At 34.6% G+C, this 27,213-nt stretch overlaps 1 protein-coding gene across 1 annotated transcript in view; it reads left to right on the forward strand.

Annotated features, from left to right (window-relative positions):
• Nucleotides 1-27,213, forward strand: part of ARID2 (AT-rich interaction domain 2) — a 92,700-nt gene that overhangs the window by 41,243 nt on the left and 24,244 nt on the right. The window contains exons 4-13 of the mRNA XM_036400829.2: nt 12,110-12,243; nt 13,011-13,229; nt 16,148-16,215; nt 20,988-21,054; nt 21,139-21,389; nt 22,507-22,603; nt 22,684-22,893; nt 23,248-23,415; nt 24,457-24,532; nt 26,723-26,857. Coding sequence (XP_036256722.1) covers nt 12,110-12,243; nt 13,011-13,229; nt 16,148-16,215; nt 20,988-21,054; nt 21,139-21,389; nt 22,507-22,603; nt 22,684-22,893; nt 23,248-23,415; nt 24,457-24,532; nt 26,723-26,857 — 1,425 coding nt within the window. The remainder of the gene's footprint in view (nt 1-12,109; nt 12,244-13,010; nt 13,230-16,147; nt 16,216-20,987; nt 21,055-21,138; nt 21,390-22,506; nt 22,604-22,683; nt 22,894-23,247; nt 23,416-24,456; nt 24,533-26,722; nt 26,858-27,213) is intronic.

A 27,213-nucleotide genomic window follows, 5' to 3' on the forward strand; every position in this document is an offset into this window, starting at 1 on the left:
TCCTTGTGTCACAGTCTTTCCAGGGGATTGGATGTTGTCACTGGCTTAATGCTTTCTATGCTACTTAAGGATTTACTCTTCTCCCCATCTGTTGCAGAGCATGTCTGTTACATGTGAGCAGAAAATACTGAAGATTTATTTTTAGTTTCTTATTTAAAATTTATTTCTGAGAAGGTTTGCTCTTTTGTAGAAATGAGCTCTGCCTCTTGGTAGAAGATTGCACTGGTCTGAAAAAGAATCTTCAAAATGTGTCCAGAGCTTATGTGACACTGAGGTAGCCTGGTTTCAGAATATTGAGTACTTAAAGAAAGGGATTAGCACCATATGCTGGTCTAGCTGGAAACTTAAGTAAAGTGTCTTTTTTTGTGGTTCTACACTGTTTTGAATTTTTAGCTAGTTTTTAAAAATCTGGTTGTTTTAAAGAGATATTATACACTGTAGAAGTCAAAAGGAAGGGTAAAGGAAATGTAAGTAGCAAATCCAGTCAATTGTATGTTGTAATAATGCAGAATCATAGAATGCGTTGAGTTTAAAAACCATATAGTCCATGGCACGCATACCCTACACACATATCCTCTTGCCATGGTCAGGGACATCTTTTACTAGATCAAGTTGCTCAGAGCCAACCTGATGGTAGCCTTCAGAACTATTCAAATTTATGTGGAGTGTAGAAGGCTCTGAGGTAAGAAAGAATAACATCTGGATGATTATTTAGGAAAATGTTTGTTTACATGCATATATTACATACATATATTGCTTAATACAGATACCATGTGACTTTGTTGCTTTAACCATAATGAACTTCCTTCAGTCTTAGAAGTCCCTAACCTGTGTCTCTTGAAAAAGTACACAGTATGTTTATTGCAGGGCATTTATCTTCCCAGAAGTTATTTCCATTCAAAATACTAGAAATACAATAAGCCTTACTGGGTTTACGCAGTATTTGAAAAGGCTGGGTAATCCACAGTGGAGGATCAGGTTTTATCTCCTCTAAACCCCAGACCACCAGCAGGGACTATACATACTCCAGGCATTTTCTGATACTTAATACCTGAACACAGTTGATACTGAGGTGTTCTTTTTTAGCCTTCCTATAAAAGAAGAATTTCTCATCCAATGTGCTCGACACATTTTTAGTATCTGTATCTGTTTTATATAACATTAGAGTTTGAGTGGTTTCATTATGTATTTCACAACAGCCTTCTCATTAAGTAATTTGTTAGATTTGTAAGTTGTTAAAAGTAGAGCTGTTGGTTTATTTTTTTCATTCTAATACTCCAAAATTCTCTTCCTTCTGCCTTTAAAGCAATTTGCAATGATTATCTTCAGTGACGGAGATGAATATTTTCCAACAGGAAATCTGATCTTTGGGCCGTATCTGTATTCATCATGCCTATTTGTTGTCTTTCTTTTATCTTTGTATATATTCTAATGGCTTTACATTGCAGTTATAAAAAACAAAAAGAAAATGCTTATAAATTCTTCATGATTATGGTGTTGGTTATTGTAAAATGTTTTCTGAAGGAGTGACACTTCATCTGTCATTCCGCTTTCCTCATGCTTTATCAGAATTAGTGTTAAGCTAGAGGCCATCTGTGTAGCATTCAGTGATTCTCTGGCTATATCTATATTAGTGAATTAAGTGTGTCTCAGGCTAATTGACATAACATGGCTCACGCCCGTAGTCCTAGTCCCAAAACAGGGTCTTTATATCCAAAGTTACTTCTGGGAATGGTCCCTATACCAAGGATGGCTCTCTGAATGGTACCTTCAAATTGCTTGAAAGAATGCTAATTGGTTGTTTCGAGCACTTCTTTAACAGTTTAGTGGTGCAGGCAATTCATTACCGTGCACAGGAATGCTCACAGCACTGTTGATTTTACTGGTATAGATGTGTAGCCTCTACAGCTTTCGACAGCTAAATCGATACGTTACCTCTTTATCATCATTTCTAAATTTGCACCTGGCTGCATTCTCAAAATGCACTGGGATACTTTAAACCATATAACTGCATATTGTTAGGTAATCAAAAAATGTAAGTTTAGTCATTATTATCATTATTATTTTACTTTCCATGTGGGTAGGTTTGTATTTATTTGAAACATACAGATATTTTTAGGTTGAGTATTTTTAGGAAGGTCCAATTGCATTCGTTTTTACAAACTGATTTCTGGGAAGATTTTGAGACAAAGAAAGTAGTTGCTCCCAAGCTTTTTCCTCTCCACCTGCACCTTAAAGAATTTATGTTCCTAGTGTGCAGAATCCCAGCAGTATCCTCTTATTCAGATTTTTTTTTTATTCCATTCTTTTTTTTTAATGAATATTTAATCCCTGGTAGAATGTTCAGCAATTAATTAATGTTGGTATTTTGTTTGATTTACCACATAAATAAGGACATGTAAACTCGTACATGTACTTTGATTATGTGGTCAGAGCAGGGAATACAGTTTGGCAGAGAAATTGTAAATAAATGTAATTGCAGGAAAAGACTGGTTTGTGATGAAGGCAGAAAAGTGCAACTGTTAAAGTTGCCAAATCTGTGCAGAAAGTAATGGTGAAATTACAGATAGCTGTGTGAAGTGATAAAATGGCATGGCTATAAGTTTTTAATAAATGCTTGTAGACTCAATAAGTTTAAGAAACAGACTACAAGCATTAGGAATCAGTAAATTCTATATTTTTATTCTTTGTTTTATGGTTCTGGGATTTTCTTAGTAACTGTTGAATAACACTGAAAGAAGTATTGTGGAAATGTTTACCATGGTGGCTAGAGCAATTGCCAAAATCTAGAAAAGCTATTTCTAGACTGCTGTTTTCAAGAGATTTAGATCTACAATTATTGTACTCATGTATAATATCCTTCTAATTACCAGGCTTGCTACGGGAACCTCTTGGCCCTTCTTGTCAAAGCACTGCCAGAATGCAGCAAAGAGTATGGATTAATAATAGGCCAGGGGGAAAGGGCCATTTTCCAATAATTAAGATAGTACTTTGACTGTGTATAGTCTGGACTTCCATACCTCATCCTAGAAACAGCTGATATGTTTTTTGTAAGTGGTGTTTGATTAATATCCATAAGCAGCATTTCTGTTGGCAGACTTAGTGAAGTACACAAATATTTGACGTTACAGATTTTTAATAATTTCAATTATTTTAAAAAATGAAATCTTTTTAATATTTTAAAATATGAGGTGTTACAGATTTTTAATAATTTTAATTATTCTCAAGTTCAAAGAGTATTTTTTCTTATTACTGCAGTTTGAAAAGTGTATAAACTTCCTAAATTCAAAAATGTGCAAGATAAGTATTTGTGGTTGAAAAGGAGTGTTCAAGTCTTTGCAGATGAGCCAGATTCCAGTTTAGCAAAGTGTTCTGAGAAAGTGTGTAATTTAATTGTAAGCATGTGATATGTATTTTGTTCATGTGTTACGGCATTTTGCCAGATTATGCCTTTGCAGGATAAATTTATTCTGCATAGGCAAGACAAGGTAAGTAACTATTAGTGTCTGTGATAATATAGCGAGCTGTGTTATTTATAAGGGTTTGAGAGAAAGTCAAAGAATTGAGAATTCTTGATGGGATAAATTCAGGGCATTATCGTTGTGAAAATAACTTCAGTGTAATGCTTATCAGGCACAAAATTAAAGAATTTATTCCTTGCATACAAAACCCTCTAGTGAGGTTTCTCTGAAAACAGTAAAGAAGTCCCAGAAAGTCTGAAAGTAAACTGTCCCTGTGAAAAAATACTGGCTCTCTCTACTGGCTTGATAATGGAGCTGTGAAACAAAAAAAACCACAGGGAATCACTTTCTTAATCATATGTGCTACAAGGCCAGCTTGCATCCTGAATTTGGAAAAAAAAAACTAGGACAGAATTGCCATAGAAATTTCCTGTTTGGTGAGAACAGCTCTTCAGTTTGTGCTCTGGTAGAATGTTGTGTTGCTGAAACAAGTGTTTCTTTCTCCGCTTTCTTTTGTGCTACCTGAACGCACGCACACAAAAAGTACTTTTCCAATTTAAATTTCATAATAATTAAATAATAAGAGAAGTAATGGTCAGGTGAAGCTATACTTGTTTATAATATGTGTAGTTTTTATTCATAGAGTAATTAAATATTTGTAGGATACTTATATAGGCCAGTTTAACACCTATTCATGTTCACCATTATGAAAGTTACACAGCTTCATACATTATATACATTGAATGTGTACTTGTGTATTTGCATTAAAATGTCTTCATATTTGTAGTTGCTTGTCTCAGGACATACTTTCAGAACATGTGGTCATTAGTCTCTGGTGTTCAAAGTCTATAATGTGTTTAATGTGCTTTTGCTTGATTCTGATCTGGGGAGTATCTAATAGATTTTTAGCTTTGGTATTTGACAAAATATAAGCCACTATTTCTTAATGGAAACCTCCATCTTTTAAATGTGTTCTAAGTTCCCAGGTTGTGTAGGAGTGATAACTTTGTTCTGATTTTTTATTTAAATTAAGTATGTGTTTTATATTTTTTTTAATATATTCCTGTTAAATACACTTACCAGATAAACACATCTGTTGGCAAAACACCACCCAGGCCTAGGATAGGTTTGTGAAGGAATCCACATAAACAAATTATTTTTATTTTAGTATTTATCTTGATACTTCACTTAGTGACCTAAATAGTGTTGACTGAGAGCATGTTTTAGCATTCTGTGCAGACTGTTTTACAAGACATGCTATTTATAACTAATGCTATGTCGGAAGCTGTATTTAGTTGAAAATTTTATTATTACTGTCACAATACATATTACTGTGTAGAGGTATTCATTTGTATTGCTGCCAGCTTTGCAGTGGATACATGAATACTTGAAATTGTTACAGTGGCTTTCCTGATGTCTTGGTATTTGGGATTTGGGTGATGGTCTGAAATAAGGTGACTGGTGTGGGCAGTAGTATGTTGTGTGCAGTCGCTGTGCTATGGTCACACCACACAATGCTTAGTTAAAATTTCCTGCATGGGCCTACAGGAGTTCTGAAGTTGTGGTACTATCTGTATTAGTGAAGCTTTGCCATTCAGATACTCTTGTGTTCAGGCACTGTGGAGAAATCTAGACAGTTCTGTACATTATTTCTCTAAATAGATTAACTTTGGGGTTTCTCAAGAATTTGTAAAAATGTGATGGAGATAATAATAACAAATCTAGAGGGTTCTGATGTTTTGCTTGAAGAGCTAAACTCAGACTGCAATTATACTTGAAATTTGATGAGCTGTCATCCTAGATGGAAACAGAGTGACTGTAGTATTAGTAAGAGGAATACGTCTGGGAATTGCCTTTGTTGAAAAGATAAAGATTGGAGAATTAATACTGTTAGTAATTGTACAGCTCAGATATTCCTGGATGTGAAGCCCAGTGGGTCTGATGAAACAGCCACTGAAGCAGTAAGAGGTGATGATGTATTTGAATTGTTTTTGGGAAGCAGTGGGAATACAGTAGAAGAGTTACTCCTGTAGAGGAAGTCTGGACCACAGCTGTGGATCACAAGTAGATTGCATTTAAATAAAACTGAAAAATAAATTAAGACAAGCTTTACATAGCAGTGTATTTATCTAGAATCTGTTGGAGTTGCTGGTAGTGCAGTTTCTTCAGAGACTGATGTCATCCTCCAGCCACCTCAGTCTTTTGAAACTGCTCTCCAGCATAGGCACTTTAGTTAGCTGATAATATATCTTTTATTATTTCCCTTCTAAGCTGGAGCATTATAAGTATGAAAACATGAAATAGGATCTTAATTTCTTTCCTCTCAGTGTTCCTATAGATACTAACAAGGTATTTTCATTAACTTGAATGATTTATTTTTTTTCTTTGAAGCATTGAATCTTTTTCTTCTTGTAATGTCTAATAAAGTGAAACTTGGAGAGTTGCTGATGCTTATAACTTTTACACTTACTTCCAACAAAGATTAACAAAGATTGCCTTGGAAAAGATTCAGAACTTCATGAAGACGTGTATTTGGGTTTCCTCTGTTTGCAAAGATTTCTTGGTAGGATAAGAATTTTATAACCAATTCCAACCAAATTGGACCATCTATCATGTAGTCTTGTGTTACAAAATGTGGCACTAAAGTTTAACATATTTAAATTCCATGTAAATGCAATTATAGTTTGTATGTGATTGTGTATAACGGGCTTGTTTAATCTGCACAAGGCCTTCTGAGTTTGCACAGTTCTCCTGAAGTGTGACAGAACCTGTCAGGGTGGAGGCTGGATGGTAGAACCCCTGGTATGGTGTGTATGGTCTCATGGGCCCACATGGGACCTCATTCCAAACAGGCCAGTGCAGGCTGGTTAGGACAGTATCCAGCATGCACACTGTGGGACACTCCACCAGGTGTTTGAAAAGCACAGCTATTGGAGTTTCATATTTGTCTGGCATGCTGGCCAAGTACAGCCTTGAGAGTCTTGATTTGTCAGTCTGTCTTTTTAGGTGGTCACAACAAACCAGAATTCAAACAAACAATGCTGAGAATCACATGTGCAATGTTTCACTGGAAGCCTTATGTGAGATAGTCAGTTTCTGAGGTAGAAAAGGTGAAGATGGAAAATGCAAATGTTGGTTTTGAATGATTCAGCTGCAAGCATCAGTTCTGACAATAATTGGGTTTAACTGTTGAATTGGAATTCGTGGTGCCCTCAGGGCCGGGGGGGAAAAAAACCAACCTGAAAAGATTGCTGGTGACACTGGCAAAACACTTAGACATGAAATCAAATTTGAGGCAGTTTGTTGGTGCACACTAAAAGTTTGAGCAGAGCTATGTAGCAAGTTGTTGTGTTTGCCATTTTCAGAAACTACTTAGAATAATTCTTGGGACAGGAATTTAGTAAGTGAACATCTATGAGATGAGTAAATGAGTGGTATGTTACTTGGAGCAGCTGCAGCAGCAGCATTTAAGTTAAGCAGCAGTTAAGTTCTAAGCAGGATTTTCATTTCAATGTGTGGCACCAGTCTCCACAGTGTGTGCCAGCAGCAGAGTCAAGTTTAAATGCTTTGGCCTTGCTGAGAAACAGCCTTCTATGGGATTAAAATACTGCCTGCTATTAGGCTTCATAAATGGATTGGATTTTCCAGTGGCTGTATCAGGCACAGATTCAAGCTGTAGGACTGCAATGGATTTTCTAATAAAGATGGTGTATTTTTGAAAAGGTTGCAGCTTTTGATTGGCACCACAGGTTCGTGATTTGTCATGGGTTCCTTAGTCCTTTTGAGTTTAGAACAAGAGTCATGTCGAATTAGGGGCAAAGAGAGACTATATGCAACACTTCTCACTTAAAGTAATACAAATTGGAATTTTCAATAGTGTGAAATCCTTATTACAGTCATGATTTTGTCTCATGATTATCTAGGATGTTGTTGTCAATAGTATTGCAAAGAGGGAGAGGGAGTACAAGTGAATGAGCAGGAAGAGTGTGTCTGTCTTGCATCATAATGGGCAAACAGAAATGGTGCAAGGTCATGCTGTCAGTCTCCCACTAGCAATGCTGTTAGAAATATAGTTCCAAAAAAGGTGATGTGGAGAGCTGTGGTAGAAATGGTACCTGCTTGCTCTTCAGCTGAATAAAAAGGCGAGGAGGGAGCTGATAGTTGGACTGTGATTGGTCATGTCGTGTTTTGCCAGACATTAGCTTAATATATATTTTGGTGCATTTATTGTTTCCTGGTAAAGGGAGCCAAAATATCCAAATGAGCCAGATGTTTTATACTGTTACATGAACCAGTTTCTAGTATACTCTAAGCCCATTCAGGGCTACTGTTTATAGTAAATTATACATGCCCCTAGATGTACGTAGTGTGGGCTTCTTTTTGTTAGTATTTTTTCCTAAATATCTGAAAACAAGCCTAAAAATCACTGGGCTGAAAAAAAACCTGTGTTGTTACTAAATAAGTATTTTACATGGATAAAAATATTACTCTTCTTCAGAGAACTTTTTTCTCACAGACTTGAATGGAACAAAGTGACTTATTGCTGTCAGAGGAACAGAATGAGTAATATGAATTTGATTTTTAAAGAGATATGATCTTTTGATTTCCAAGTCAAGAGATCCTGAAAGTAACTCAGGTTTTCAGAAAACATTGAAATTACTTGCCCTTCAAAAAGTAGCTGGTCTGCATATGTCTGTCTCTGGTTGCCCACGTATTTTCCTATTTTTCAGTACTTGGCATATCCTGGCTATTCACCAGAGCTATGTGTGTGTGTTTTGTTGTTTTTGGGGAGTGGTGATGGTATTGGTTTTGTTTGGGGTGTGTAGCTTTTAAAAGATTTATTTATTTTTCCATTTATTTCTTTATTTAATTTAAGCTAAACCTCTCTGAACAGAGGAGTGATCCAAGCTGAAAAGCCAAGAGTGGTTGTAAATGGGTTTCATTGCATTTCAGTTTCTTGAATATTTTGTTTCATGTGTCCAATGGGTAACACCAGTTCAGGGTGCCATGCTAACAGTGTGGAGCACCTTTCTACACGGGTACAGAAGGAAGTATTCCTTAATATTCCATCTTCACCAAGGCTTCAACATAGTACTTAAATGGGCTTTTTTTAAAGACTTTTAAAAAAACTTTTCTATCCTGTATACATTGTTTCATTAGTAATTAAATTCTGGTCTTTAATTTAGTTAGTTGCTTTAATTCTTTTTTGTAGATACTAGCTGCATCTTTCTTTTTTGGGATCTAATTGTTCAGTTGGTATTGAAACTAAAAGAGAAGTTCAGAAAACTGTTATTGCTGATGTATACTGCCTGTGACTTTGTGAAATTAAGGAAGCACTTTGAATTCCTGAAAAGCTTTTTCTGTGACCAAAGTATACCTTTCTAGCTTATAACTACAGATCCAAGTTGTTTTGAAACATGAAATTAGCCATTGCAACTGATTATAACATATGAGCATTTTCACAACTATTTTTCAGTAATAGAAAAGCTCTGTTTATTATTTTTAAATTTCTTGTGTATTTAGAGCAAGACATGTGTTTATGCTGAACTGCTCTGCTGTTTACATAGTAGCTGTATGCCAGACTGTTCAGATTAGAATTTAAGACTAGTAAAGCCCCTGTACAAGCTAATTTTACAAAGCTTCTTCTCTACACTGAAATTCCAGGCTGTGCATTCTCTCTACAGGAAACAAAAGGAATGTTTGGAGGATTGAGGTCTGTATAGCTGTCTGTAAACAGTTGGTACTTTTGTAGCATAAAGGAATCATACTGAAGAGTCTATTACAGTCTGGTTATTATAGTTGAAATTTAGTATTACAGTGCTGTCACACGCAATGGATTGACAAATAGTGCATCATCCTCCCTGAATACTAGGAATATCTTAAAGAGAATAAAGTGTATTAGAGGTGGGGAATGTATTTCTGATTGTTTGGTCTGAGGTTTGGGTTTTCCATGGGGTGGGAGGAAGGCAGGGTTTAGCATTTGTAATTGAGGCTTTGGGATTATTGAGGGCTTTATTTTGTTAAGTTTTCAACTTTTCCTTGTCAAACTTGGTAGTTTGGGGTGAGATAAGAAAGGAGGATTCTTCTTTGAAGAGGCAGAACCTGAGTAAATTGAATAACAATGTAAAGAGCTCAGAATTTAGTAAAGTGAAGTCAATCCTTACACTGGCATGGGGAAAAATTAGATCATCACTTAAAAGTAATTTGAATCCTGGTTTCTTGTGAAATAAGACATTTGTGAGAACTTTATGACCGTTTTCAATACTGAACAAATTATGACCATTTTAGTTTGCAGAGGCCTTTTAATATGTACCTAAATTTTTTTCAGAGGGGGAAGAAAGGAAGTAAGTTCTTGAACTTTGAAATTTTCTATTTTCAGTGGAACTGTTTTAACACATTTTAATAAATTGGATATTAACAGAGGAGAACATCTAGGATATTCATATTGTTCAGCTTTCCTGGAATATGGCTTTAATAAAAAGCATAAGGTTAAGTGTATATGCTCCATATAACACTATGGAACAACATGAATTATTTTATGATATATACAGCACTTTTTTTAATGCCTAAATAGATGTTCAGTCTTGGTAGAATGGACAAGTCCAGAATAATTTGCAGATTGAGTACCATATGTGTTTCTGTATAGGTATTTTTACTTCATCTTATTAAATGTTTCTATGAAATTTTATTTCAATAATGAAACTGTTTTAATCTCAAGCTTTGACTCAGACCAGCAAATACAAGGAAATTAGCTCTAGCCCCAGCTTTTACTAGACAAGCTACAGCAGTGTAGCTTCTGCCAGTGTAGAAACGGTACATGTGGCATCCTTGGCTATGTACTCCTGCACCAGAGCTAGTATTCATCTGACCCCTGCTCAGTTTGAAAAATGACTGGAAAGCCAATGTAGAATCCTCCTACTTTTCTGAATGAGCTCTCTGAAGAGTGAGTGATGGGACAGAAAAAGGGAAGGTCAACTGCTCTTTCTGGTCTTGACCATAAATGCACAGGCTCTGTTAATTAAAATTGATTGGATTGAAGATTTGATTCATCTGGATATAAGATGTAAGCTAAAAGAGAGAAGTGGGATAAAAGGGTAAGGAAATGTAGGGGAAGAGAAAATTTAGGGTTTAGATTTTAGAACATGGTTGAGCTATGACTTTAAAAACTGATAAACAGTTTTAGAAGGTTTTACTTTCTGTGCAGATACTTGGTTGAAGTTTAACTCACATAAATGAGTATTTTTAGTTTAAAGATAAAAGCAACCATATTTAAGTGTAATTTTTTAGTCTTTTAAAAAGGCTAAAAGCAAATGACTTGCAGGGAAGATTTTTGCTTAACTGACTCAAGAGTTTATGTAATAGGGAGGGGACTATAGCAGTGGTTCATGTAACAATAGCATATGTAGTACTTGGAATATCCTGAACTCTAGTCAGACATGAATGGTATTTGCATGTGATACAGTACAGCATCATTTGCCTTATTAGCTCTGATGTCTTTCATTTCTTCTGAAATGTGCCCTTTTCTTAAGAAAAAATTGTTTGCTAACACATTAAAGGTATGGTTATGTCATTGATACCTCACTTCATGAAATAATTACTAATTTAATGAATGGGAAATATTCCTCAGAGGTCAGTGGGAATGCTATTTCCTTAAAATCTCTCTGATTTACCATGAGTTAATTACTTCAGTGTCTACTGACAAACATTATACAAAAGCTTACTCATATAGTAAATATTTTAGCATATACAAAGTGAAATATAAATGTTTTAAATTATTTTCTGATTTTACAGTATTATTATTTTATTGACCTGGTATTGTCATTTTTCAGCACAGTTAAAATCTGTATATTTAGGCAGCTTTGATCTTGACTTAATTTCATGAAGGATTTTCAACTACATATCACTGTGAAGTTAATGCTACAGTGGGTATTTTAAATTGATTTTATATACTGGAGTGTAGAAAGTTCTGTAAGTTACATTTCTAATACTAAATTGACTGTCATTGAGGTAATTAATTTATCAAGCTGCTTGACTGTTTACTTTTTGTATATATAGGTTCTGTGCTTAAAGTCCATTTTTGTACAGTACATCAACTTTTTTTTTTCTTAATGGGTTCAAAGGGATTTCTAGTGGTTACTAGCTGCAGTTATGGCTCTCAAGTTCCTGAATTGCTGCCCTGAAGTCTCTTACTCTTGTGTAGTTGTTAAGACCTAGTGTACAGTTTCTCTTTAAACAAGGCAAAAAGATATAAGTATTTTTTCTGGACTTGACCTTGGTATTGGTATTGTATATCTATTGGTAGAGAGTACAGAGTAGTTTTTATGATGCTTTCACCTGCAGACTTATTTTGAGTAGCAAAAGTTGATTTGGGAAAAACAGTCTTAGTCACAAAGGGGAGCAATTTGATGCAATTTATCTAAGTATCATTTTTGAAAAATGTGAAAAAATTGGTATATAAAGGAGTAATTACACATATCTACATTTCTCTGTCACCTGTTGTCAGTCTGACTCAGCATTTGTTTTTCAGCATTTTGATTATTGTTTCCAGTAAATCTTTGTGTTTCTAGATTGCTTCCTTTGGAAGCTCTGCTTTTGGAATAAAAGATTTAGCTGCACTAAAACCACTTTTTTTTATAATTTTATTTCAGTTATCTAGAAAAGTATGAAAAAGTCCATCATTTTGGAGAGGAGGATGATGAGGTACAACCAGGCAATCCAAAGCCACAACTTCCTATTGGTGCAATTCCAACTTCCTATAACTACCAGCAACACAGTGTGTCAGGTAAATTCTTGAGTGTGAAAGTGCTGTTTCCTTCTTGTGTGTGGGTGCATTTTTGGTTTGTTTTTTTTTTTTTTTTGACAGGCTACAGAAATAGTGCATAGATAAATTTGCAATAGCATTAAAACCGTCAAATCTGTAGGACAGTCAAATGATTAGTTTAATACACTCCAAAACCTTTCCACTGTGAACCAGAACAAAACAAATATTAAAATCCATGAGCTATTTCTCCTCTTTACAAATATTATCCTTGCTAATTAGTAGAGCTGTGTAGTTACTCGTCTTGAAAAAAATTACCTTGAAAATTTGCAGTGTGTTTCTTTCAATCTCTAATTTCTCCACAGAGTCAAATACCTGAATTGAGCCTACAATTAGTTAAGCTTTAAATCAGAAGCTGGTGGGCTTTGTGGAATGGAAGTGTAGTTTGTTGTGTAGAAATTGACTTCAAATTCTATTACAATTCCATTCTGCTTTAATTAAAGCTTCTGTTTTGTAAGCTTTTCTTTGGGAGAACATGCTACATTGTTGCATTCTGGACCTGGCAGAAGAATTGATATGTAACTAGAAAGGTACACAGCAAAATGAAATGTGTTCCATGTTTTTGCCAGACAAAAAATACATTGAATGCTGTGAAAACTTGTTTAAAACAGCAATAATTTATAAACAAACTTTTCCCAAATTCTTTCTTACAGTAATATTGCTTTATATATAATTTCAAGATTGAGTGTAGCTGTGAAAATGTTGTTGATTGTGGTTTTTTTTTTTTTTAGATTATCTTCGTCAAAGCTATGGGCTGTCTATGGACTTAAACTCACCAAATGACTATAATAAGTTGGTGCTTTCACTGTTATCTGGACTCCCAAATGAAGTGGACTTTGCAATTAATGTGTGTACTCTTCTTTCAAATGAAAGCAAGCATGTTATGCAGCTTGAAAAGGACCCTAAAATCATCACTTTACTGCTTGCAAATGCTGGGGTGTTTGATGACAGTAAGTATATAGCAACATTTTTGCAACAGAAAGCATCCATACCTGTTGTAGCATCTTTCACAACTCATGATAATTAAAATGTTAATAACTTACTTCACAGCAATATATCTAGTTTTTCCTCTTTATCTTGTCTATGATTACAGGTTTTATCAGATGTAACAAATACCTTTTAAGTTAGAAATCTTAAAAATCTATTTAACAGGTTAGTGAAATGTAAGAATTAGTTTTTTGATAGTGAAGTTCAGTTGTTCAGGATGCTAAATTTACAGCACTGGATTTCCATCTCTTTGTAGTGTATTACTGTTTCCTTTTGAATTTGTAGGACCATGCTGAGTTTCCGTAATTCTTTTTTAATGGCAATGCATATTTAAAATTTAAGTCAAGGTAGTCTGAAAACAATGACATGCTAACATTTTTGTCCTGATACTTCACTACACATTTAACTGCAGTGAAATTCAGGTTATAAAACTCAGGGGAGAAAAGTCTTTTTCAGATTTTCAGAATTACTTAATATGCTAGCACATAAATTTTAAATGAGAGTTGATACCTTCAAAATACTAAAGTATGTCAGATAAATTCTTCAGATTTTTTTCAGTGTGAAAGAAATGCCTCCATGCCTAATAATTCCTTGTTAATGGCCTCCTGTCAAGAGAGGAGCAAAACATAAATTAACCTAAACCATTGTAAAATCATAACAGCATAGCTTTTATCTTGGGGTGGTGAGGAGGAAGGATTTACCATGTTTATGTATTGAGCTTTTTTAGTTTGGTTTGGTTTTAATGTTTTGTTGTTTATGTTTGTTTGTTTGTTTGTGAATTTGGGTTTCATTTTTGTTTGTGGGTGGTTTGGTTGGTTGGTTTTGTTGGGTTTTTTGGTTTTGTGGGGTTTTTTGTTGGTTGGTTGGTTTTTTAATACTGAAATTCAGAAATAACTTCCAGAAAAAATTGCTCAAATGAGCCTTTTCAGCCGAGCATAATTAAGTCTGATAATGTAGACGATCATATCTGTTTGAGTAGAAATCTCCTTTTCATGTGTAAGCACAAACATAGTATGGGATGTCAAAGATTCTGATTTAAAATGCTGGGGAAGAACCAGTGTTAGCTGTTGTATATGGTTTAGTTGGATTTTTTTAATAATTGGCATTTTTACATAAGGATTTGTAGCTTTCCCGTTTTCCCCCCAGTATTGCATTAGTGTCCTCCAGCTTCTCTCTTGCTTTTTCTACAAATTTTCTGAAAAATTTGTACATTTTTCAATGTCCTTCAGATATGGTTAGAACTTGGTCATTTAGTGTTTGCATCTAGTCCAGGCACAAGAACTTTCAAAGGAAAATATTTGAAAGGAAGCTAAAGGGAAACTTAGTCCTCCGTATGATTCCAGAATGCTTGCTCTCTAGATTTTTGAGGTTACCATCACTCCCATGTTCTCTTGGTGAAACTTATATTGATTTAGGAATTTGCAAATAATTTAATTGAATTATGTATTGCTATTTAAGGGTTTTTTTTATGTTGTAGGGGGCAGACAGTGTTTTCTGGAGTTCTTAACTTGAAGAACAGGTTTATTCCATAGCTTGTCTGTTTAGTGTTTTTTGAAAAATATTTGAGGTAAAGCTGGGAGTAATGATGAGCATGTAATAAACTCATTGTCTTCATTTTCTGGGAAAAACTTCATTTTTATATTACATGATTGTGTCTTCTGGATAAATCCAGGGAAATGTCCTAGCAGCATTAGGAGGACTAATTGGGACAAATGGGGGAAAGAAACAGCAGGGGTATATTTACTTATTTTTGAAGCATGGAACTTCAATTTGAAATACTGATGTGGTTTCATAGTAGAAATAATAAAGGTAAATCTGCCAGGTTTCATGCTGAAATAAATGAGTTCTCTAGTTAGTAAATTCAGGCATTATGAAAATCCTACCAGAGTAATGTTAGATGGCAACAAAAAATAGCTGATTAACTTAATTTAATACAGGTTTTAGATTTTTCTTGTCTATAATTAAGGTTTTATAATTGTTATTACTTATAGTGTTTTTAGGGTAGTAAAACATGTCATCAGCTTCCCTCCAGTTCCCTCCTAAACTTCAAGATGACAGTTGGATTGCAGGTCATGGGGCAACCCCAAGGGGTTATATAGTATATTCAGCTTGGAGAGCTGCATAAGGCCTTGGTTTGGATTCTGTGAATTGAAAGCTGATATGGTCTTGGAATTGAGATTTGTAGCATTTTGTACAAAATAAGAAAACATGAACCAAAATGTTTAACTGAAATGTGTTATTAGTTCATTACAGAACTATTGCAAGACAGAGTATTTTTAGATTGATTCAGCATTTGAATCAGATTGACTGAGTCGTAACTGCTTTCAAGGAGTGATGATTACAAAAGCTGTGGTAGTGGCTCAGTCAAACAGCCAAGAACATCTATTACTGGTCTTGGTTAAATACTGAGTTTGAATTGAGCACTGTCAAAATCTTACTACTATTTTTTAGAAAACATGAGTGGGAATTTGTTTAATTACTACAGTAGTGTTTGTGCTTACACAGTGCACATGGAAAACAGTTCTTGATGTGAGGCTGAAAACAGACCAGTCAACTTGATTCTTGGAAAAGAACTCTGGAAAAGTTTCCCCTGGAGAAGTTTTTCTCCTGGAAAAGTTGTTTGTTTTTTTTTTTTTTTTTTACAGGATTCACAAACTAGGCCTTTCCTTATGAACTCCTTACTTTCAATTTACACTGTAATTTTGCAATAGCTGTTAATTAAATGACAGCAGACATTTCAGCTAGTTTGTGCGGTATTTTTAAGATCAAAAGGAAACACTGGAAGAGTCTATAGTGTTCTTGAATCTTTATTTAGTTTGTGGATTAATAAAAAATGTTCATTTTTAAAGACTTTACTAAAATATGCTTTTTGTGCTTAAAGCTTTAGGATCATTTTCTGCTGTATTTGGAGAAGAGTGGAAGGAGAAAACTGATAGAGATTTTGTTAAGGTAAATCAAAAATTACTAAAATAATTTTGTACTGCGTGTGGTGGATATCAAATCCTTTAAAAAGATTGAAAGTTCTAAGATACACTAGCATATGTCCTTAAAATTACTCTCAACTTCATTACTTTGATTTAAATATAATAGGACACTATGTCACAGTTGTCTTAAAATGTTGGGATGAGTAGGAAGAAGTGTATTAAGAAAAAAAATAGGTATAGGCAAATGAACAAAAGTTACTATGTTTCTTTTTATAAGGAAACTAATGTGTGTGAAGAAAAGGGATGTTGGGTGGCATATTTACCAAGAGGCAACAATGCTGTGTGGGTTTCGTTTTGAACTGCGATGATCAGTAAAGAAACATTCTGAATTGTAAAAATTAAGATCACAGCATAAGAAGCTATGAGAAATACTTTAATAGTATTTAATAGTTTTTTAACTTAGTTTTGCAGAAGGCTTTTTTAATCTTTCCACTAGAGGGCATGAGCTACTGTGCAAGTCGTGAAATGAAGTAAAAATAGAACTAAAGTTTCTTTGTACAAATGGTTATTTATTCTAGATGAACTTTTTTAGGTGAATAAGAGCATGCATTATAGATGAAATAGATTGGCTATTTCAGCATATTGACTATGACATGTGATTTCTTGAATTGAATTACAAGTGATTATTTATGTGGCTAAAATAGAAGAAAGCTAGATTAAAATATATTTGGATACCTTATGCTTTTTATTAAATAAAAATGTGAAGAGATAATCTTCAGAGTTCCTCATAAAGGCAGATTTCTGCTCAATTCCATAATTGTTTTATAAACTGAAATATCTTGCCAGTATTACAGAACAATATTTGTTGGGAGCTGTCTCCATTTATCTTTTATTTTATTTTTATGTAACTCAGTTTGGGAACAAGCTGGATCATAGTAATTTTAGTTAATTGATAAGTATTGTTGAAATACCAGTGTAAAGATTGCCTAATCAAAATTTCCTAAGTAAACTTAAAACCAAGAAAGCTAAGCTCTCATATTTGTGAGTATATGGACTTGAAAATGAGATTCAAGTGTGCCAAAGTTAAGTGTAAAATTAATGTTTCACAATCTTCAAGATTTTCCTTTTCCACTGAAGAAGTATGTCCAGAAGTACTGTAGGTTGTGGGCTGGTTAGTGGGTTGGATAGTTTGGTTGATTGGTTTTTTTTGAAGCACTTAGCACTTACGTGTTGATGTCCCACTAAGCTGTCACTGGCTGTTGCTGATCTAGAGCAGCAACAAGCACCATGTCTTGATTTGTAAACATCTGAAATTATACAGTATTCTAATGTATTACATATTGATTATATAAATTTAAGTAATTGTTATAAGGACAGGTGGTTCTTATAAATGTTTTAACAAAGTTTTAAGTAGAACTCCTGTAACTGCAATAAGGTTTACTAATAAAAAACTTGGATGCTCTCCAAGATCTATTTTTAGACATTACAACATATATAGTACCATTCTGTAGTGAAATACTGCTGACAGCATGGCAGAAATACTCGGAAAGCATGTGAAAAACTTAACATCGCATGTAAAAGTATCTCTAATGCCAGGAATTCAGATTTTTTCAGAGCATCTCACTGCAAGCATTTGTTTGACCTTACTACTGGAAGTAATTTATTTTGTATTGCAGCTGTGGCTATGTCAAAACAGAAGTTGGGGGAAGCATGGGAGCTTCCTGACGTAGGAGAGAGATATTTGGTTGTCAGCACAGACGTTGTGTGTCTGGTTTTGGTATTTGTTTTTAGGTTTTTTTAAATGTGCTTTTGCAGTTTTAAGAAAAAAGAACAGCTATTAAGTAAGTTACTCCTTTCACTGTTGATATTATTATTTTTTTTTTAAATCTTCATTTTTTTGTTTGTTCATTTTGGTGTTAGTGGTGTCTTCCAGTATCACTGTTCTGTCAGTTGAAGGTAAAGATGAAAAGCAATGTGTTTCTTTATACTAAACTTCAAGGGAATCAATTACCTTTCTTTTCTTTTTTCTTTCCCTTCCCCCCCAGTCCTTACTGCATTATATAAGACTGTTTGAAAAATTTATGTTTTTCATTATCTTAAGTGCAGCAGGACATACATATCTTCCCACTTTTTACATAAATTACTTCTAAACTGAATCAAATGGTTTTACTAGTCAGTGAATCTGTTCCATTAATTGTCCAAATTGGAGTATTATTTAAGTTGAACCTGCTGCTGTCTCTTACAGCTATGTTAATTTGTGGCATTCTCCCCTCTTGATTTTTCCTCGCACTCCCAATAAGCTTAAATGTCTAGTGAGCAGGGATGACTGTGTGTCCTTACTTAGGGATTGGAACAACTGGCATTTAGGCAGTCATCTTGTATGTCTCCTTGTTAGTTTTGTTGTCCCCATCCCCAAGCTCTGATGGCATCCTGCTCAGATGTTTTCTCCTCTTTTCCCATTTTGACTGTTTCACTTAGCTTTGAATATCCTCATGTTGCCAAGGTCCACTTGTGAGTATAGTTCGCTTTCAAGAGTGATTTGTTTATATAGTATGTTTATTTTCTGATAGATTTAGCTGTTTTTCCAGGTATTTCTTTCATGTCTCAGCAGCTACTTAGTGTCTGATGTGTAGTGCATGAGAAATTGCATTACATTTCTTCATGCACCGTTCGTCTCTTTTTACTTCAGTCAAATTATTTGCATTTCATGTTCTTGGACTACTTGAGGCCTCCTCTAGCTGTAGAGCTCCAAAATTCACATACATGCAGTTCTTGTGCCTTACTTACTTCTCTGATTTTCTTCTTTATTTTGTGATTTCTTAAATTTTGTTGCCCAACTTCTTTCTATAAATATAATTTTCTTTTTATTTACTGTGCATTTATCCTGAATCTTTCTCAGATAGTGCGCAGAGATCCTTATGCACTTAAACACCTGAAATACTTTTCAAACATCACTTTCCTTGTCTCTCTGTGTAATCTGTCAAGCTGACCTGACTCCAGTTGCTCTCATATTTTTCTTGAACAATAAGTCATCATACCATTGTGCATTTTGTTTTGTGGACTCACATCTCCATTGCTTTTATGGACAGTCATTTGGTTGATCTTATTTGATTCTGTGTAATCCTTTGCATTTTTTTCCAAAGGAGCTTGGGTACTGACAGTGATCAGATTGTGAATGTGAATCAAGTTCTTTACCTTTGTCCATTACATCTTAGTATCTGGATGTCTGTTTGGTTGCTTCCAGGTTTTAGCTTTGTTTCTATTAGCAGTCCATGATTTAATTATATATATATATATATTATAAAATAACTAGTGATAAAGTCCATTTCTTTTGCACCATCTTATTCATTTCTATTAATATGTCGTATTAGATTGCAGGTGTCCTTCATAGTAGGGAATAAATAACTGCTTGGGATGCTGGACTGATTTTTTGTTGCCTTTGTGCTATGTATTTTTCAAATTAATTCCCAGAAAGCTTCATTGTTTCTTTCCACTTTTGCTGTTCCTTTGGGGGGGAAAAAAAATTGTCATGTTACACCTGCTGCCTTGTAACAGAATTTTGCCTGCATGCCTTCGTCTTCTGTGGCTCTTGGTGATAGCTTCAGTATTAATTACAAAAATCTATTTGTCACAAACAGTAAGAAGTTAAGATTTTTTTCTAGCTGTTCTTGTCTTTGCTAAAATGAGGTAATAATCCTTTCTGTGCAAGTAAATCCTCTTTACTAAACAGTACTTGGACGCCATTTAGCAACATTGCAGTGAAAATAAAATTCTTTTCCTTCCAATTTAGAAAATCTGTAGTATTGTATTTGTCAAGAAAATAGTAGTGTCAAGCTTGGTATGAATGCTGTAATTTAGTAATTACATTTGCATAGCAAAATTTCTCCTGCTGTTCAGCTGGTTGTACTTCCCATCCTCCCCTTTTTATCCAGATTTATTGGTGGTTTTATTCTGTGATTATAGTCAAAAGAGGAATGGTATTTCATTAGTGAGTCAAAGAAATGTACAAATTTTTATTAGTCAAAGGAAGGTCTATATCTTTGTTCAGATATACACATTAGAATGCATATATCATTATATATTTTTATATTATTATACATCACACTATGTATTTTTATTAGTTTGCAAAACTTAATTCCTTGATTAACTCTTGAATTTCAACAGGACTAGCAACAAAACAACCATTTACAGACCAGGCCATAAATTTGTAAAGTAATTTGAATTCCAGCCTGCTGAAGTGTTCTGCTTTGGTTATATTCATAAAGGTTTTTTGTGATAGTGGTGGTTGTTTCTCTCTTTTTAGTGTGTTATGAAGAAGTAGGAAACAGAGCAGCAGCTTTAAAAAGTCTTTCCAAATAGTAACTTCTTGCAGGAGTCTTAAGATCTGTTGAGAGTGGGAGGAGTCACTTTATTCTGCCTTAGGTAATCACTGTTTGTAGGAGATGAAGGAGGATGACCTGGACTTTTTTTCCACTTGGAATTGCTGTATTTCTAATGATATATGGAAAACTGCCCCATAGTTGCAGCATGTGCTTCAGCAAAGCACCTCTCTGGTAGTGTTGGTTGATCGTGACTGCATACTTCTGGTGCTTGAAGGGAAAAATTTCTTTATATAAAGTACTGAACGTCTTGCCTATCATCACTTCTGGTTACTATCAGATGAATCAAGGCTACTAGGAAATTTTAAAGAACAATTATTTTAATATTATTTTGATATTTTAACATAATCGTAGTACAAGTAATTAATATTTTAAGAAATAGCCCCTAGAAATTAAGTATTTTTAATTCTTTCTTCAGTTTTGGAAGGATATTGTTGAGGATATTGAAGTTCGTGATCTAATTTCTGACAGAAGCAAATCTCAAGGTGAGACATCTTGACTAATCTTAATACATGCATGTTGGTAAATCGAGCAAAGGAAGGACTAATATATATTTATTTACTTCATAGATATTCCATCAGAAGAATGGATTTGGGAATCCTTATTTCATCCACCTCGCAAATTGGGCATTAATGATATTGAAGGGCAGCGGGTACTTCAGATAGCAGTGATTTTACGAAATCTTTCTTTTGAAGAGGGAAATGTTAAACTTCTGGCAGCTAATCGTACTTGTCTTCGGTTCCTGCTACTCTCTGCTCACAGTCACTTTATTTCTCTACGGCAGTTGGGGCTTGACACACTGGGAAATATTGCAGCAGAGGTAATGTGCTTTCAAACAGAAAAATTCAGATATAAATTGATAAAAGCAGTAGTGTCAATTAATTTTTTTTATCATTGGGTGGAGAAGGAAATAAATTTCTAATTGTAATCAGCATTTTAAAAACAAGTGTTCAGGGCCAAAACTAAAATACGACTGTATGTGTCCGTTTGCTAAAATAGAATCACATGAAGAAGACTGATGATGTAGGGACATAAGAAGGTATTCATAAAGTATAATTTTCAGTTTAGTTTCCCAAAGAGAAGAAAGGAATTTGTTAAGTTCTGCAGTCTATATGCTTGCTTCTTCACTTTATAAACCTTTAGTCATAACTTCAAAACAGTGTGTTTAAGAAAGAGAGTTTTATAGGATTTTACGTCCTGTATACTGTACTTTGTGTAAACTAGTCATAGGCCTCTGAGTGTGCTGCCAGAATCATGTGAGGCATCTTTTCTTTTTTTCTTTTTTCTTTTTTTTTTTTTTTGAGAGAGATGTTTGAATGTTATTGTGCAGAAAATTATATGGATTTATGGATTTTTAGCAGAAGTATATTCAGATAGTCCTTATATTTTAAATATGGCATATAAATTTAAGTAAAATGGATACTAGCTGAGAATAAGATTAGAAGTATTGGTCCACTATTAAATATTGAAAGAAAAGATGATGTTTTTCATTTGCCATGTACCAAACTTAACTTTGGAGTGAGAAAGAATTTTACTTATGTCTGGGATCTCTAGTTGAGAAGCAGAAGTAGAAACAAGAAGTATGACTGGGATAGCATCTGGGAAGGAGTACTTTTTGTTATTCAAGTTCTGGTCTTTGTTGGGTATTAGAATCCGTTTGTGTATACTGTTGACTGCCTGATAAGAAAGTTATTTTCCTTATTCTGAGCACTGGAAAGTATAAATTAGATTGCTGCTTCAGAGCAGAAAAAAAGGATGGGACTCAAAATGCTAGGTACAATCAAAAGCTCACATGGTTCAGTTTTTATGAACATGAGTGAAATTTATGTATACTGCACTTAAACCCTTCTGAGCCTTATATTTTGATAAGCAAATTGAGTATTTGAGCCATTAGCACTATGTGGATAGTGTTAGTAATTCTTTTTCTTTCTCCTCAGCTTCTTTTGGATCCTGTTGATTTCAAAACTACTCATCTAATGTTCCACACTGTTACAAAATGCCTCATGTCAAGGGATAGATTTTTAAAAATGAGAGGTAAGATCTCTAGCTATTCTTGGTTTTGTATCAGAATTATAATTATTGCTGTTTAAAACTATTTTGTATTTGTTCTTCAGGCATGGAAATCTTGGCAAATCTTTGTAAGGCTGAAGATAATGGTGTCTTAATTTGTGAATATGTGGATCAAGAATCCTATAAAGAGATCATATGTCATCTCACACTACCAGATGTGCTGCTTGTAATCTCAGCACTTGAGGTGCTATACATGCTCACAGAAATGGGAGAAGTGGCCTGCTCAAAGATTGCTAAAGTAGAGAAGAGCATAGGTAAGGGAGAAGCAAAATCTATTTCTTCTCTCGCTTAAGTAAGAAAAAAGACTTAACTACTGACCATGACATATTCTTAAAAATGTGGCTTGCCTGTGTGTGAGAGTACACAGCATGGGGATGGAATTTTCTAAATCTATTCATTGTGTCCTCAAGGAATTGATGATGCTAAAAATTCTAAATTTTTTTTAATGCCACAAAATGTGTTTAAAAAAAAACAAAAAAAACCCTACAGAAGCATGCAAAGACTTGTTCCCTTTCAGCACATGGCAATTTTAAAGCAAATCAGTATGTTCCAACAACATTTGTCTTGTTGTCCTAATGTCATTGTTGGTTTTACATTCAATACTTTAGATACATTAGTATGTCTGGTTTCTATGGACATCCAGATGTTTGGACCTGATGCTCTTACTGCTGTAAAGCTCATTGAACATCAGTGTGTTAGCCAGCAAGGAATACTTGATGTCAGACCACAGGTAATGGATCATGGTTCTTCACAGGCTCATGCAACAGGTGTCCCAGGTGAGTATCACTGCAAGAGAACACACTGTTGTATAAAATTTCCCATATGATCTATTATTTTTATCTTCTCTAGATTTCTGATTAGTTTGCATAAATAAGTGTAACGTTGTGCATAACATATATCTTTTTCAAACACTCATGAAGAAAATACACTATGTTAGCCAAAGCTATGTTAGCCAAAACTGTTGTGAAACAAGCTCTGAAAGAATTTTAATGTTTTTCAGTTGCTAATCTGAAAATTCTCTGAAAGTGACACACATTGCTTATTTTAACTTGTTCACTGGAAAGAAAAAGTATCTATTCTAGATTGTTCCCACAATTTTCAGAGAAGTAGAGGTCCATTTTATGTTATTTCTTACACTGGGTATTATTGGGCAGTAACATAAAGTATTTGGTAGAATTGCAGAGATGAGATGAGATAGACACACTCTTTAAGGTTCTAAACAGTTTCTTGTTATGTGAACCAAATTGTAACTATTCTTAGAAAGTTACTGAGAAACAACCATTGGAGCAGACTGGTTGGCACGTCTAAGCACGCTGTTTTTGGAATAGGTGTAGATACCACAGCAAAAAATGGCTGGGAGAGAATGTAACTGAGGGGGTGAATCAGAGTGAATAGGATGAACTGATGTGGCATTGCTACAAGATCCTTTGCATTATATTTGCATCCACTTAAGAGCTGGAAAAATAATTGCTGTGTATTTGTGCCTGGTTTGGTGGAGTACTGTGCCACTTTAAAATCATGCTCAGTACTGTAAAGTGCTGAGATGACGATCATGGATCTGGAAGCAGCCGTTCACTAGGTGCACTCCTGGTGATTGCACTTCAGCAATGACTCTGGCCGTGGCAAGCCCTGCTTCACTTTGGTAAACTGTAGTGCAGCTCTGTAGTCTGCAGTGGGCACCTTTGTGACTTGCCTTAGCTGGAGGCATCCTTACTTACAAACATGTACCTGTGGTTGTCATGAAGTGCTTCATTCAGGAGGACAAAAACATTCCAGCAAGTTTTGTTGTTTGTTTTTTCTCTCCATGTTCTCTACAGCCTCTAGGACAGCACCACATGTTGCTCCACCTCCAGGAATAGTAGAGATAGACAGCGAGAAATTTGCATGTCAATGGTAAGTGTATAGTTCTTTTCAAATACATTAATGAAGAAGAAAAACAAGAAAAATACTGAATTCACATGTCACAGAATTTTCCAGTTTGCTTGTCTTTACTGTTACACTGATTTTTCTGTGTAAACCAAATCCACTCTGTCATTGCTATGAAGAAGTCTGAAAGCAAAAACTTAACCAGACTATTCAGTCTTTGCCTGTTGATTCATGAAGTTAGTTGTTTTGTCTCTTAGGACAGAATTTGATTTGATTTTTAACTCTGATCTTGGTTTAATTTATTTTTTAAATTGTCAAGGAGTGTTATCTGTTTCACAGGTATTTTTATCTGGTAATGTGTTGCTTTATTACTGAATCAGTATAAAAGTAATTATCAAATTATGAAGCTAAGGCCCTGCAAAACTCTTACATGATCATTCTGAACCTCAGGTTAAAAAAGATCAAAGTCTTTTCCATTCATGTTCTCTTGCTTTCAACTAATATTATTGTCAGATATTTAGAGAGAAACTGTCTGTCCTGTGGTTCTCATGTAGATTGCAGGTGATCTTTCTGAGCTCTTTGTCTTACATAAATCAACTTGCGTTCCAAGTATTTGTATTAAGTAGTTCCGGATGGGCCTTTCACCTCTGCTGCTTCACAGCTCATATGTTCATCTTGTCACTGAGGAGACAAGCACCTTCCAGTTAAAGTGGATGGAATTTACAAAGCTTAGTGTTTTGGGTTATCACGAGGTTATACTTCCAGCAGAGCTTTGGCTGTATGGGGGGAAATATTGCAACTTTTGGTGGTCAGCTGATGTTACCATGCTTCTCTTTGCACACTGCAAAGTATTATCAACCATAATAATTAACTGCTGAAAGATTGAGAAATTTCATATTTAGGCATTTCAACAGGGATGCCTGGAACAAGACTTTGTCTACAGATCACATTAGCAAACTTAGATAAATATACATTTTCATGGTATGCTTTAGTCATTACTTCCTACTTAGAGAAATGGGTAAATGAGTAAATCATAGCAGTAGAATTCAGTTCCATCTCTTGAAAGCAGCAAAAAAACAAGGTATTTAAACTGACCTTCCTGGATGTATTACTAGCCAGCTTAGATTCAGTAGGAGGTGTAAGTGCCGTGACAGTAAAGTAGTGATCACAGATCACATTTCACAATTTTAGGTCCTGAACATCTCCTATTTGCTGGTACCAGTGTTAGTGTGTCAACCTAAAATGACATATCCAACTGGATAGTCACTTGTTCAATATGCCAAATTTAATTAATACATAAGCTTTCTGTTAATATAATCTCTGGTTTTGTGATAATAAAATTCTAACAACTGCAGGAGAAATGGTACTTACTCTTTATGAGAGAGCACAATTTAAAGAATGTCATCATAGGCTTTTCATACAGTTAGATTTGGAGTGTAGGGCTCTACAAAGAAGAACACAGCGTAGTTTTACAGAGTTATAGCTCCATGTAATAAATGTTGACAACTAAAATATTTCTTTTATTTTCATGCCAGTATTTGGGCACTGAGTGTGAGTTCTTACTTGCCTCTGTTTGCTGCTGGGGATTAACAATTCCTTTGTCTCTGGGTTGGAGTAGTGGATCTAAGAGAAATAAAATTAAACTGATGGATGTTTCCTTTTCTCACAGCTTCCTATGAGGTTAAAGGTTAGATGGTCTGTGGACTTGTGTAGAGCCTGTAGGAGATATGAATACTTTTCACTAATAAGTGAATATTAGATATTCAGCAAACATTGACTTACAATAAAAATGTGTGATGAAGAATTAGTTAGCTTTCAGCCCATCTTTTGTGAAAGTAGAATCATTAAGGAATCAGAATAGAGCTGTATGGAGGAGATAGCAAGAAACCATGCATTCTCATTTGTTTTTACAGAATATAAAATAAAAAAGGCATAGGTAGAGACAGTTTTGCATAAATAATAAATAATATACATATAAGTATGTAAATAAGATATTGCATGTAAAACTGACTGTAGGTGTTAGGGGTCCAGTGTGTTAAGTCGTAAGCAGTGAGAAAATGTGGAAGAGGCATCTGACAAAATAATAAACTAAAATGCTGTTTTCCATGTTGTTGGCAGATCTCAGAAGTGTCTGTGATACAAACTGCAGTGTTTTAACAACCCCTTTAAAAATACTCTCTCCATATTTTGTTTCATAGTTTATTTTGTCTTCCTCAGGTTGAATGCCCACTTTGAAGTGAACCTTGATTGCTCAGTCTCTCGAGCAGAAATGTACTCTGAATACCTCTCTACTTGTAGTAAATTAGCTCGAGGTGGAATCCTAACATCAACTGGATTTTATAAATGCCTGCGGTAAGACAAGAATTTGTGCAGCAATAAAGAAACAATTGTATGTTCTCAAAACTAACCGGTAGTTTTAATTTCTTTGAGAAAATATCTACTGGGTTGAAAGACATCCACTTTTGGAATTTAAATTGAAACAAATGTTTAGAGTTTGTTTAATTTTATTTCATTATATTTCAAGATCTTTGAATGGGTTCCTTTTCTGCTTCTAGTCCTTCTAATTCTTTCTGAAGTAGATTTTTGAGATTTTGTAGTTTTCACTTAGGTTCTATGACATCTTGGCCATCTGGGGGACCTGCTAGTCTCAATGATAAGCACTCACACGATATTGGAAAATCTTGCTTTGTTGTAAAGATGCAGGCATT

This window comes from Molothrus ater, chromosome 5 (genome assembly GCF_012460135.2).
Source record: "Molothrus ater isolate BHLD 08-10-18 breed brown headed cowbird chromosome 5, BPBGC_Mater_1.1, whole genome shotgun sequence".
Lineage (NCBI taxonomy): Eukaryota > Metazoa > Chordata > Aves > Passeriformes > Icteridae > Molothrus > Molothrus ater.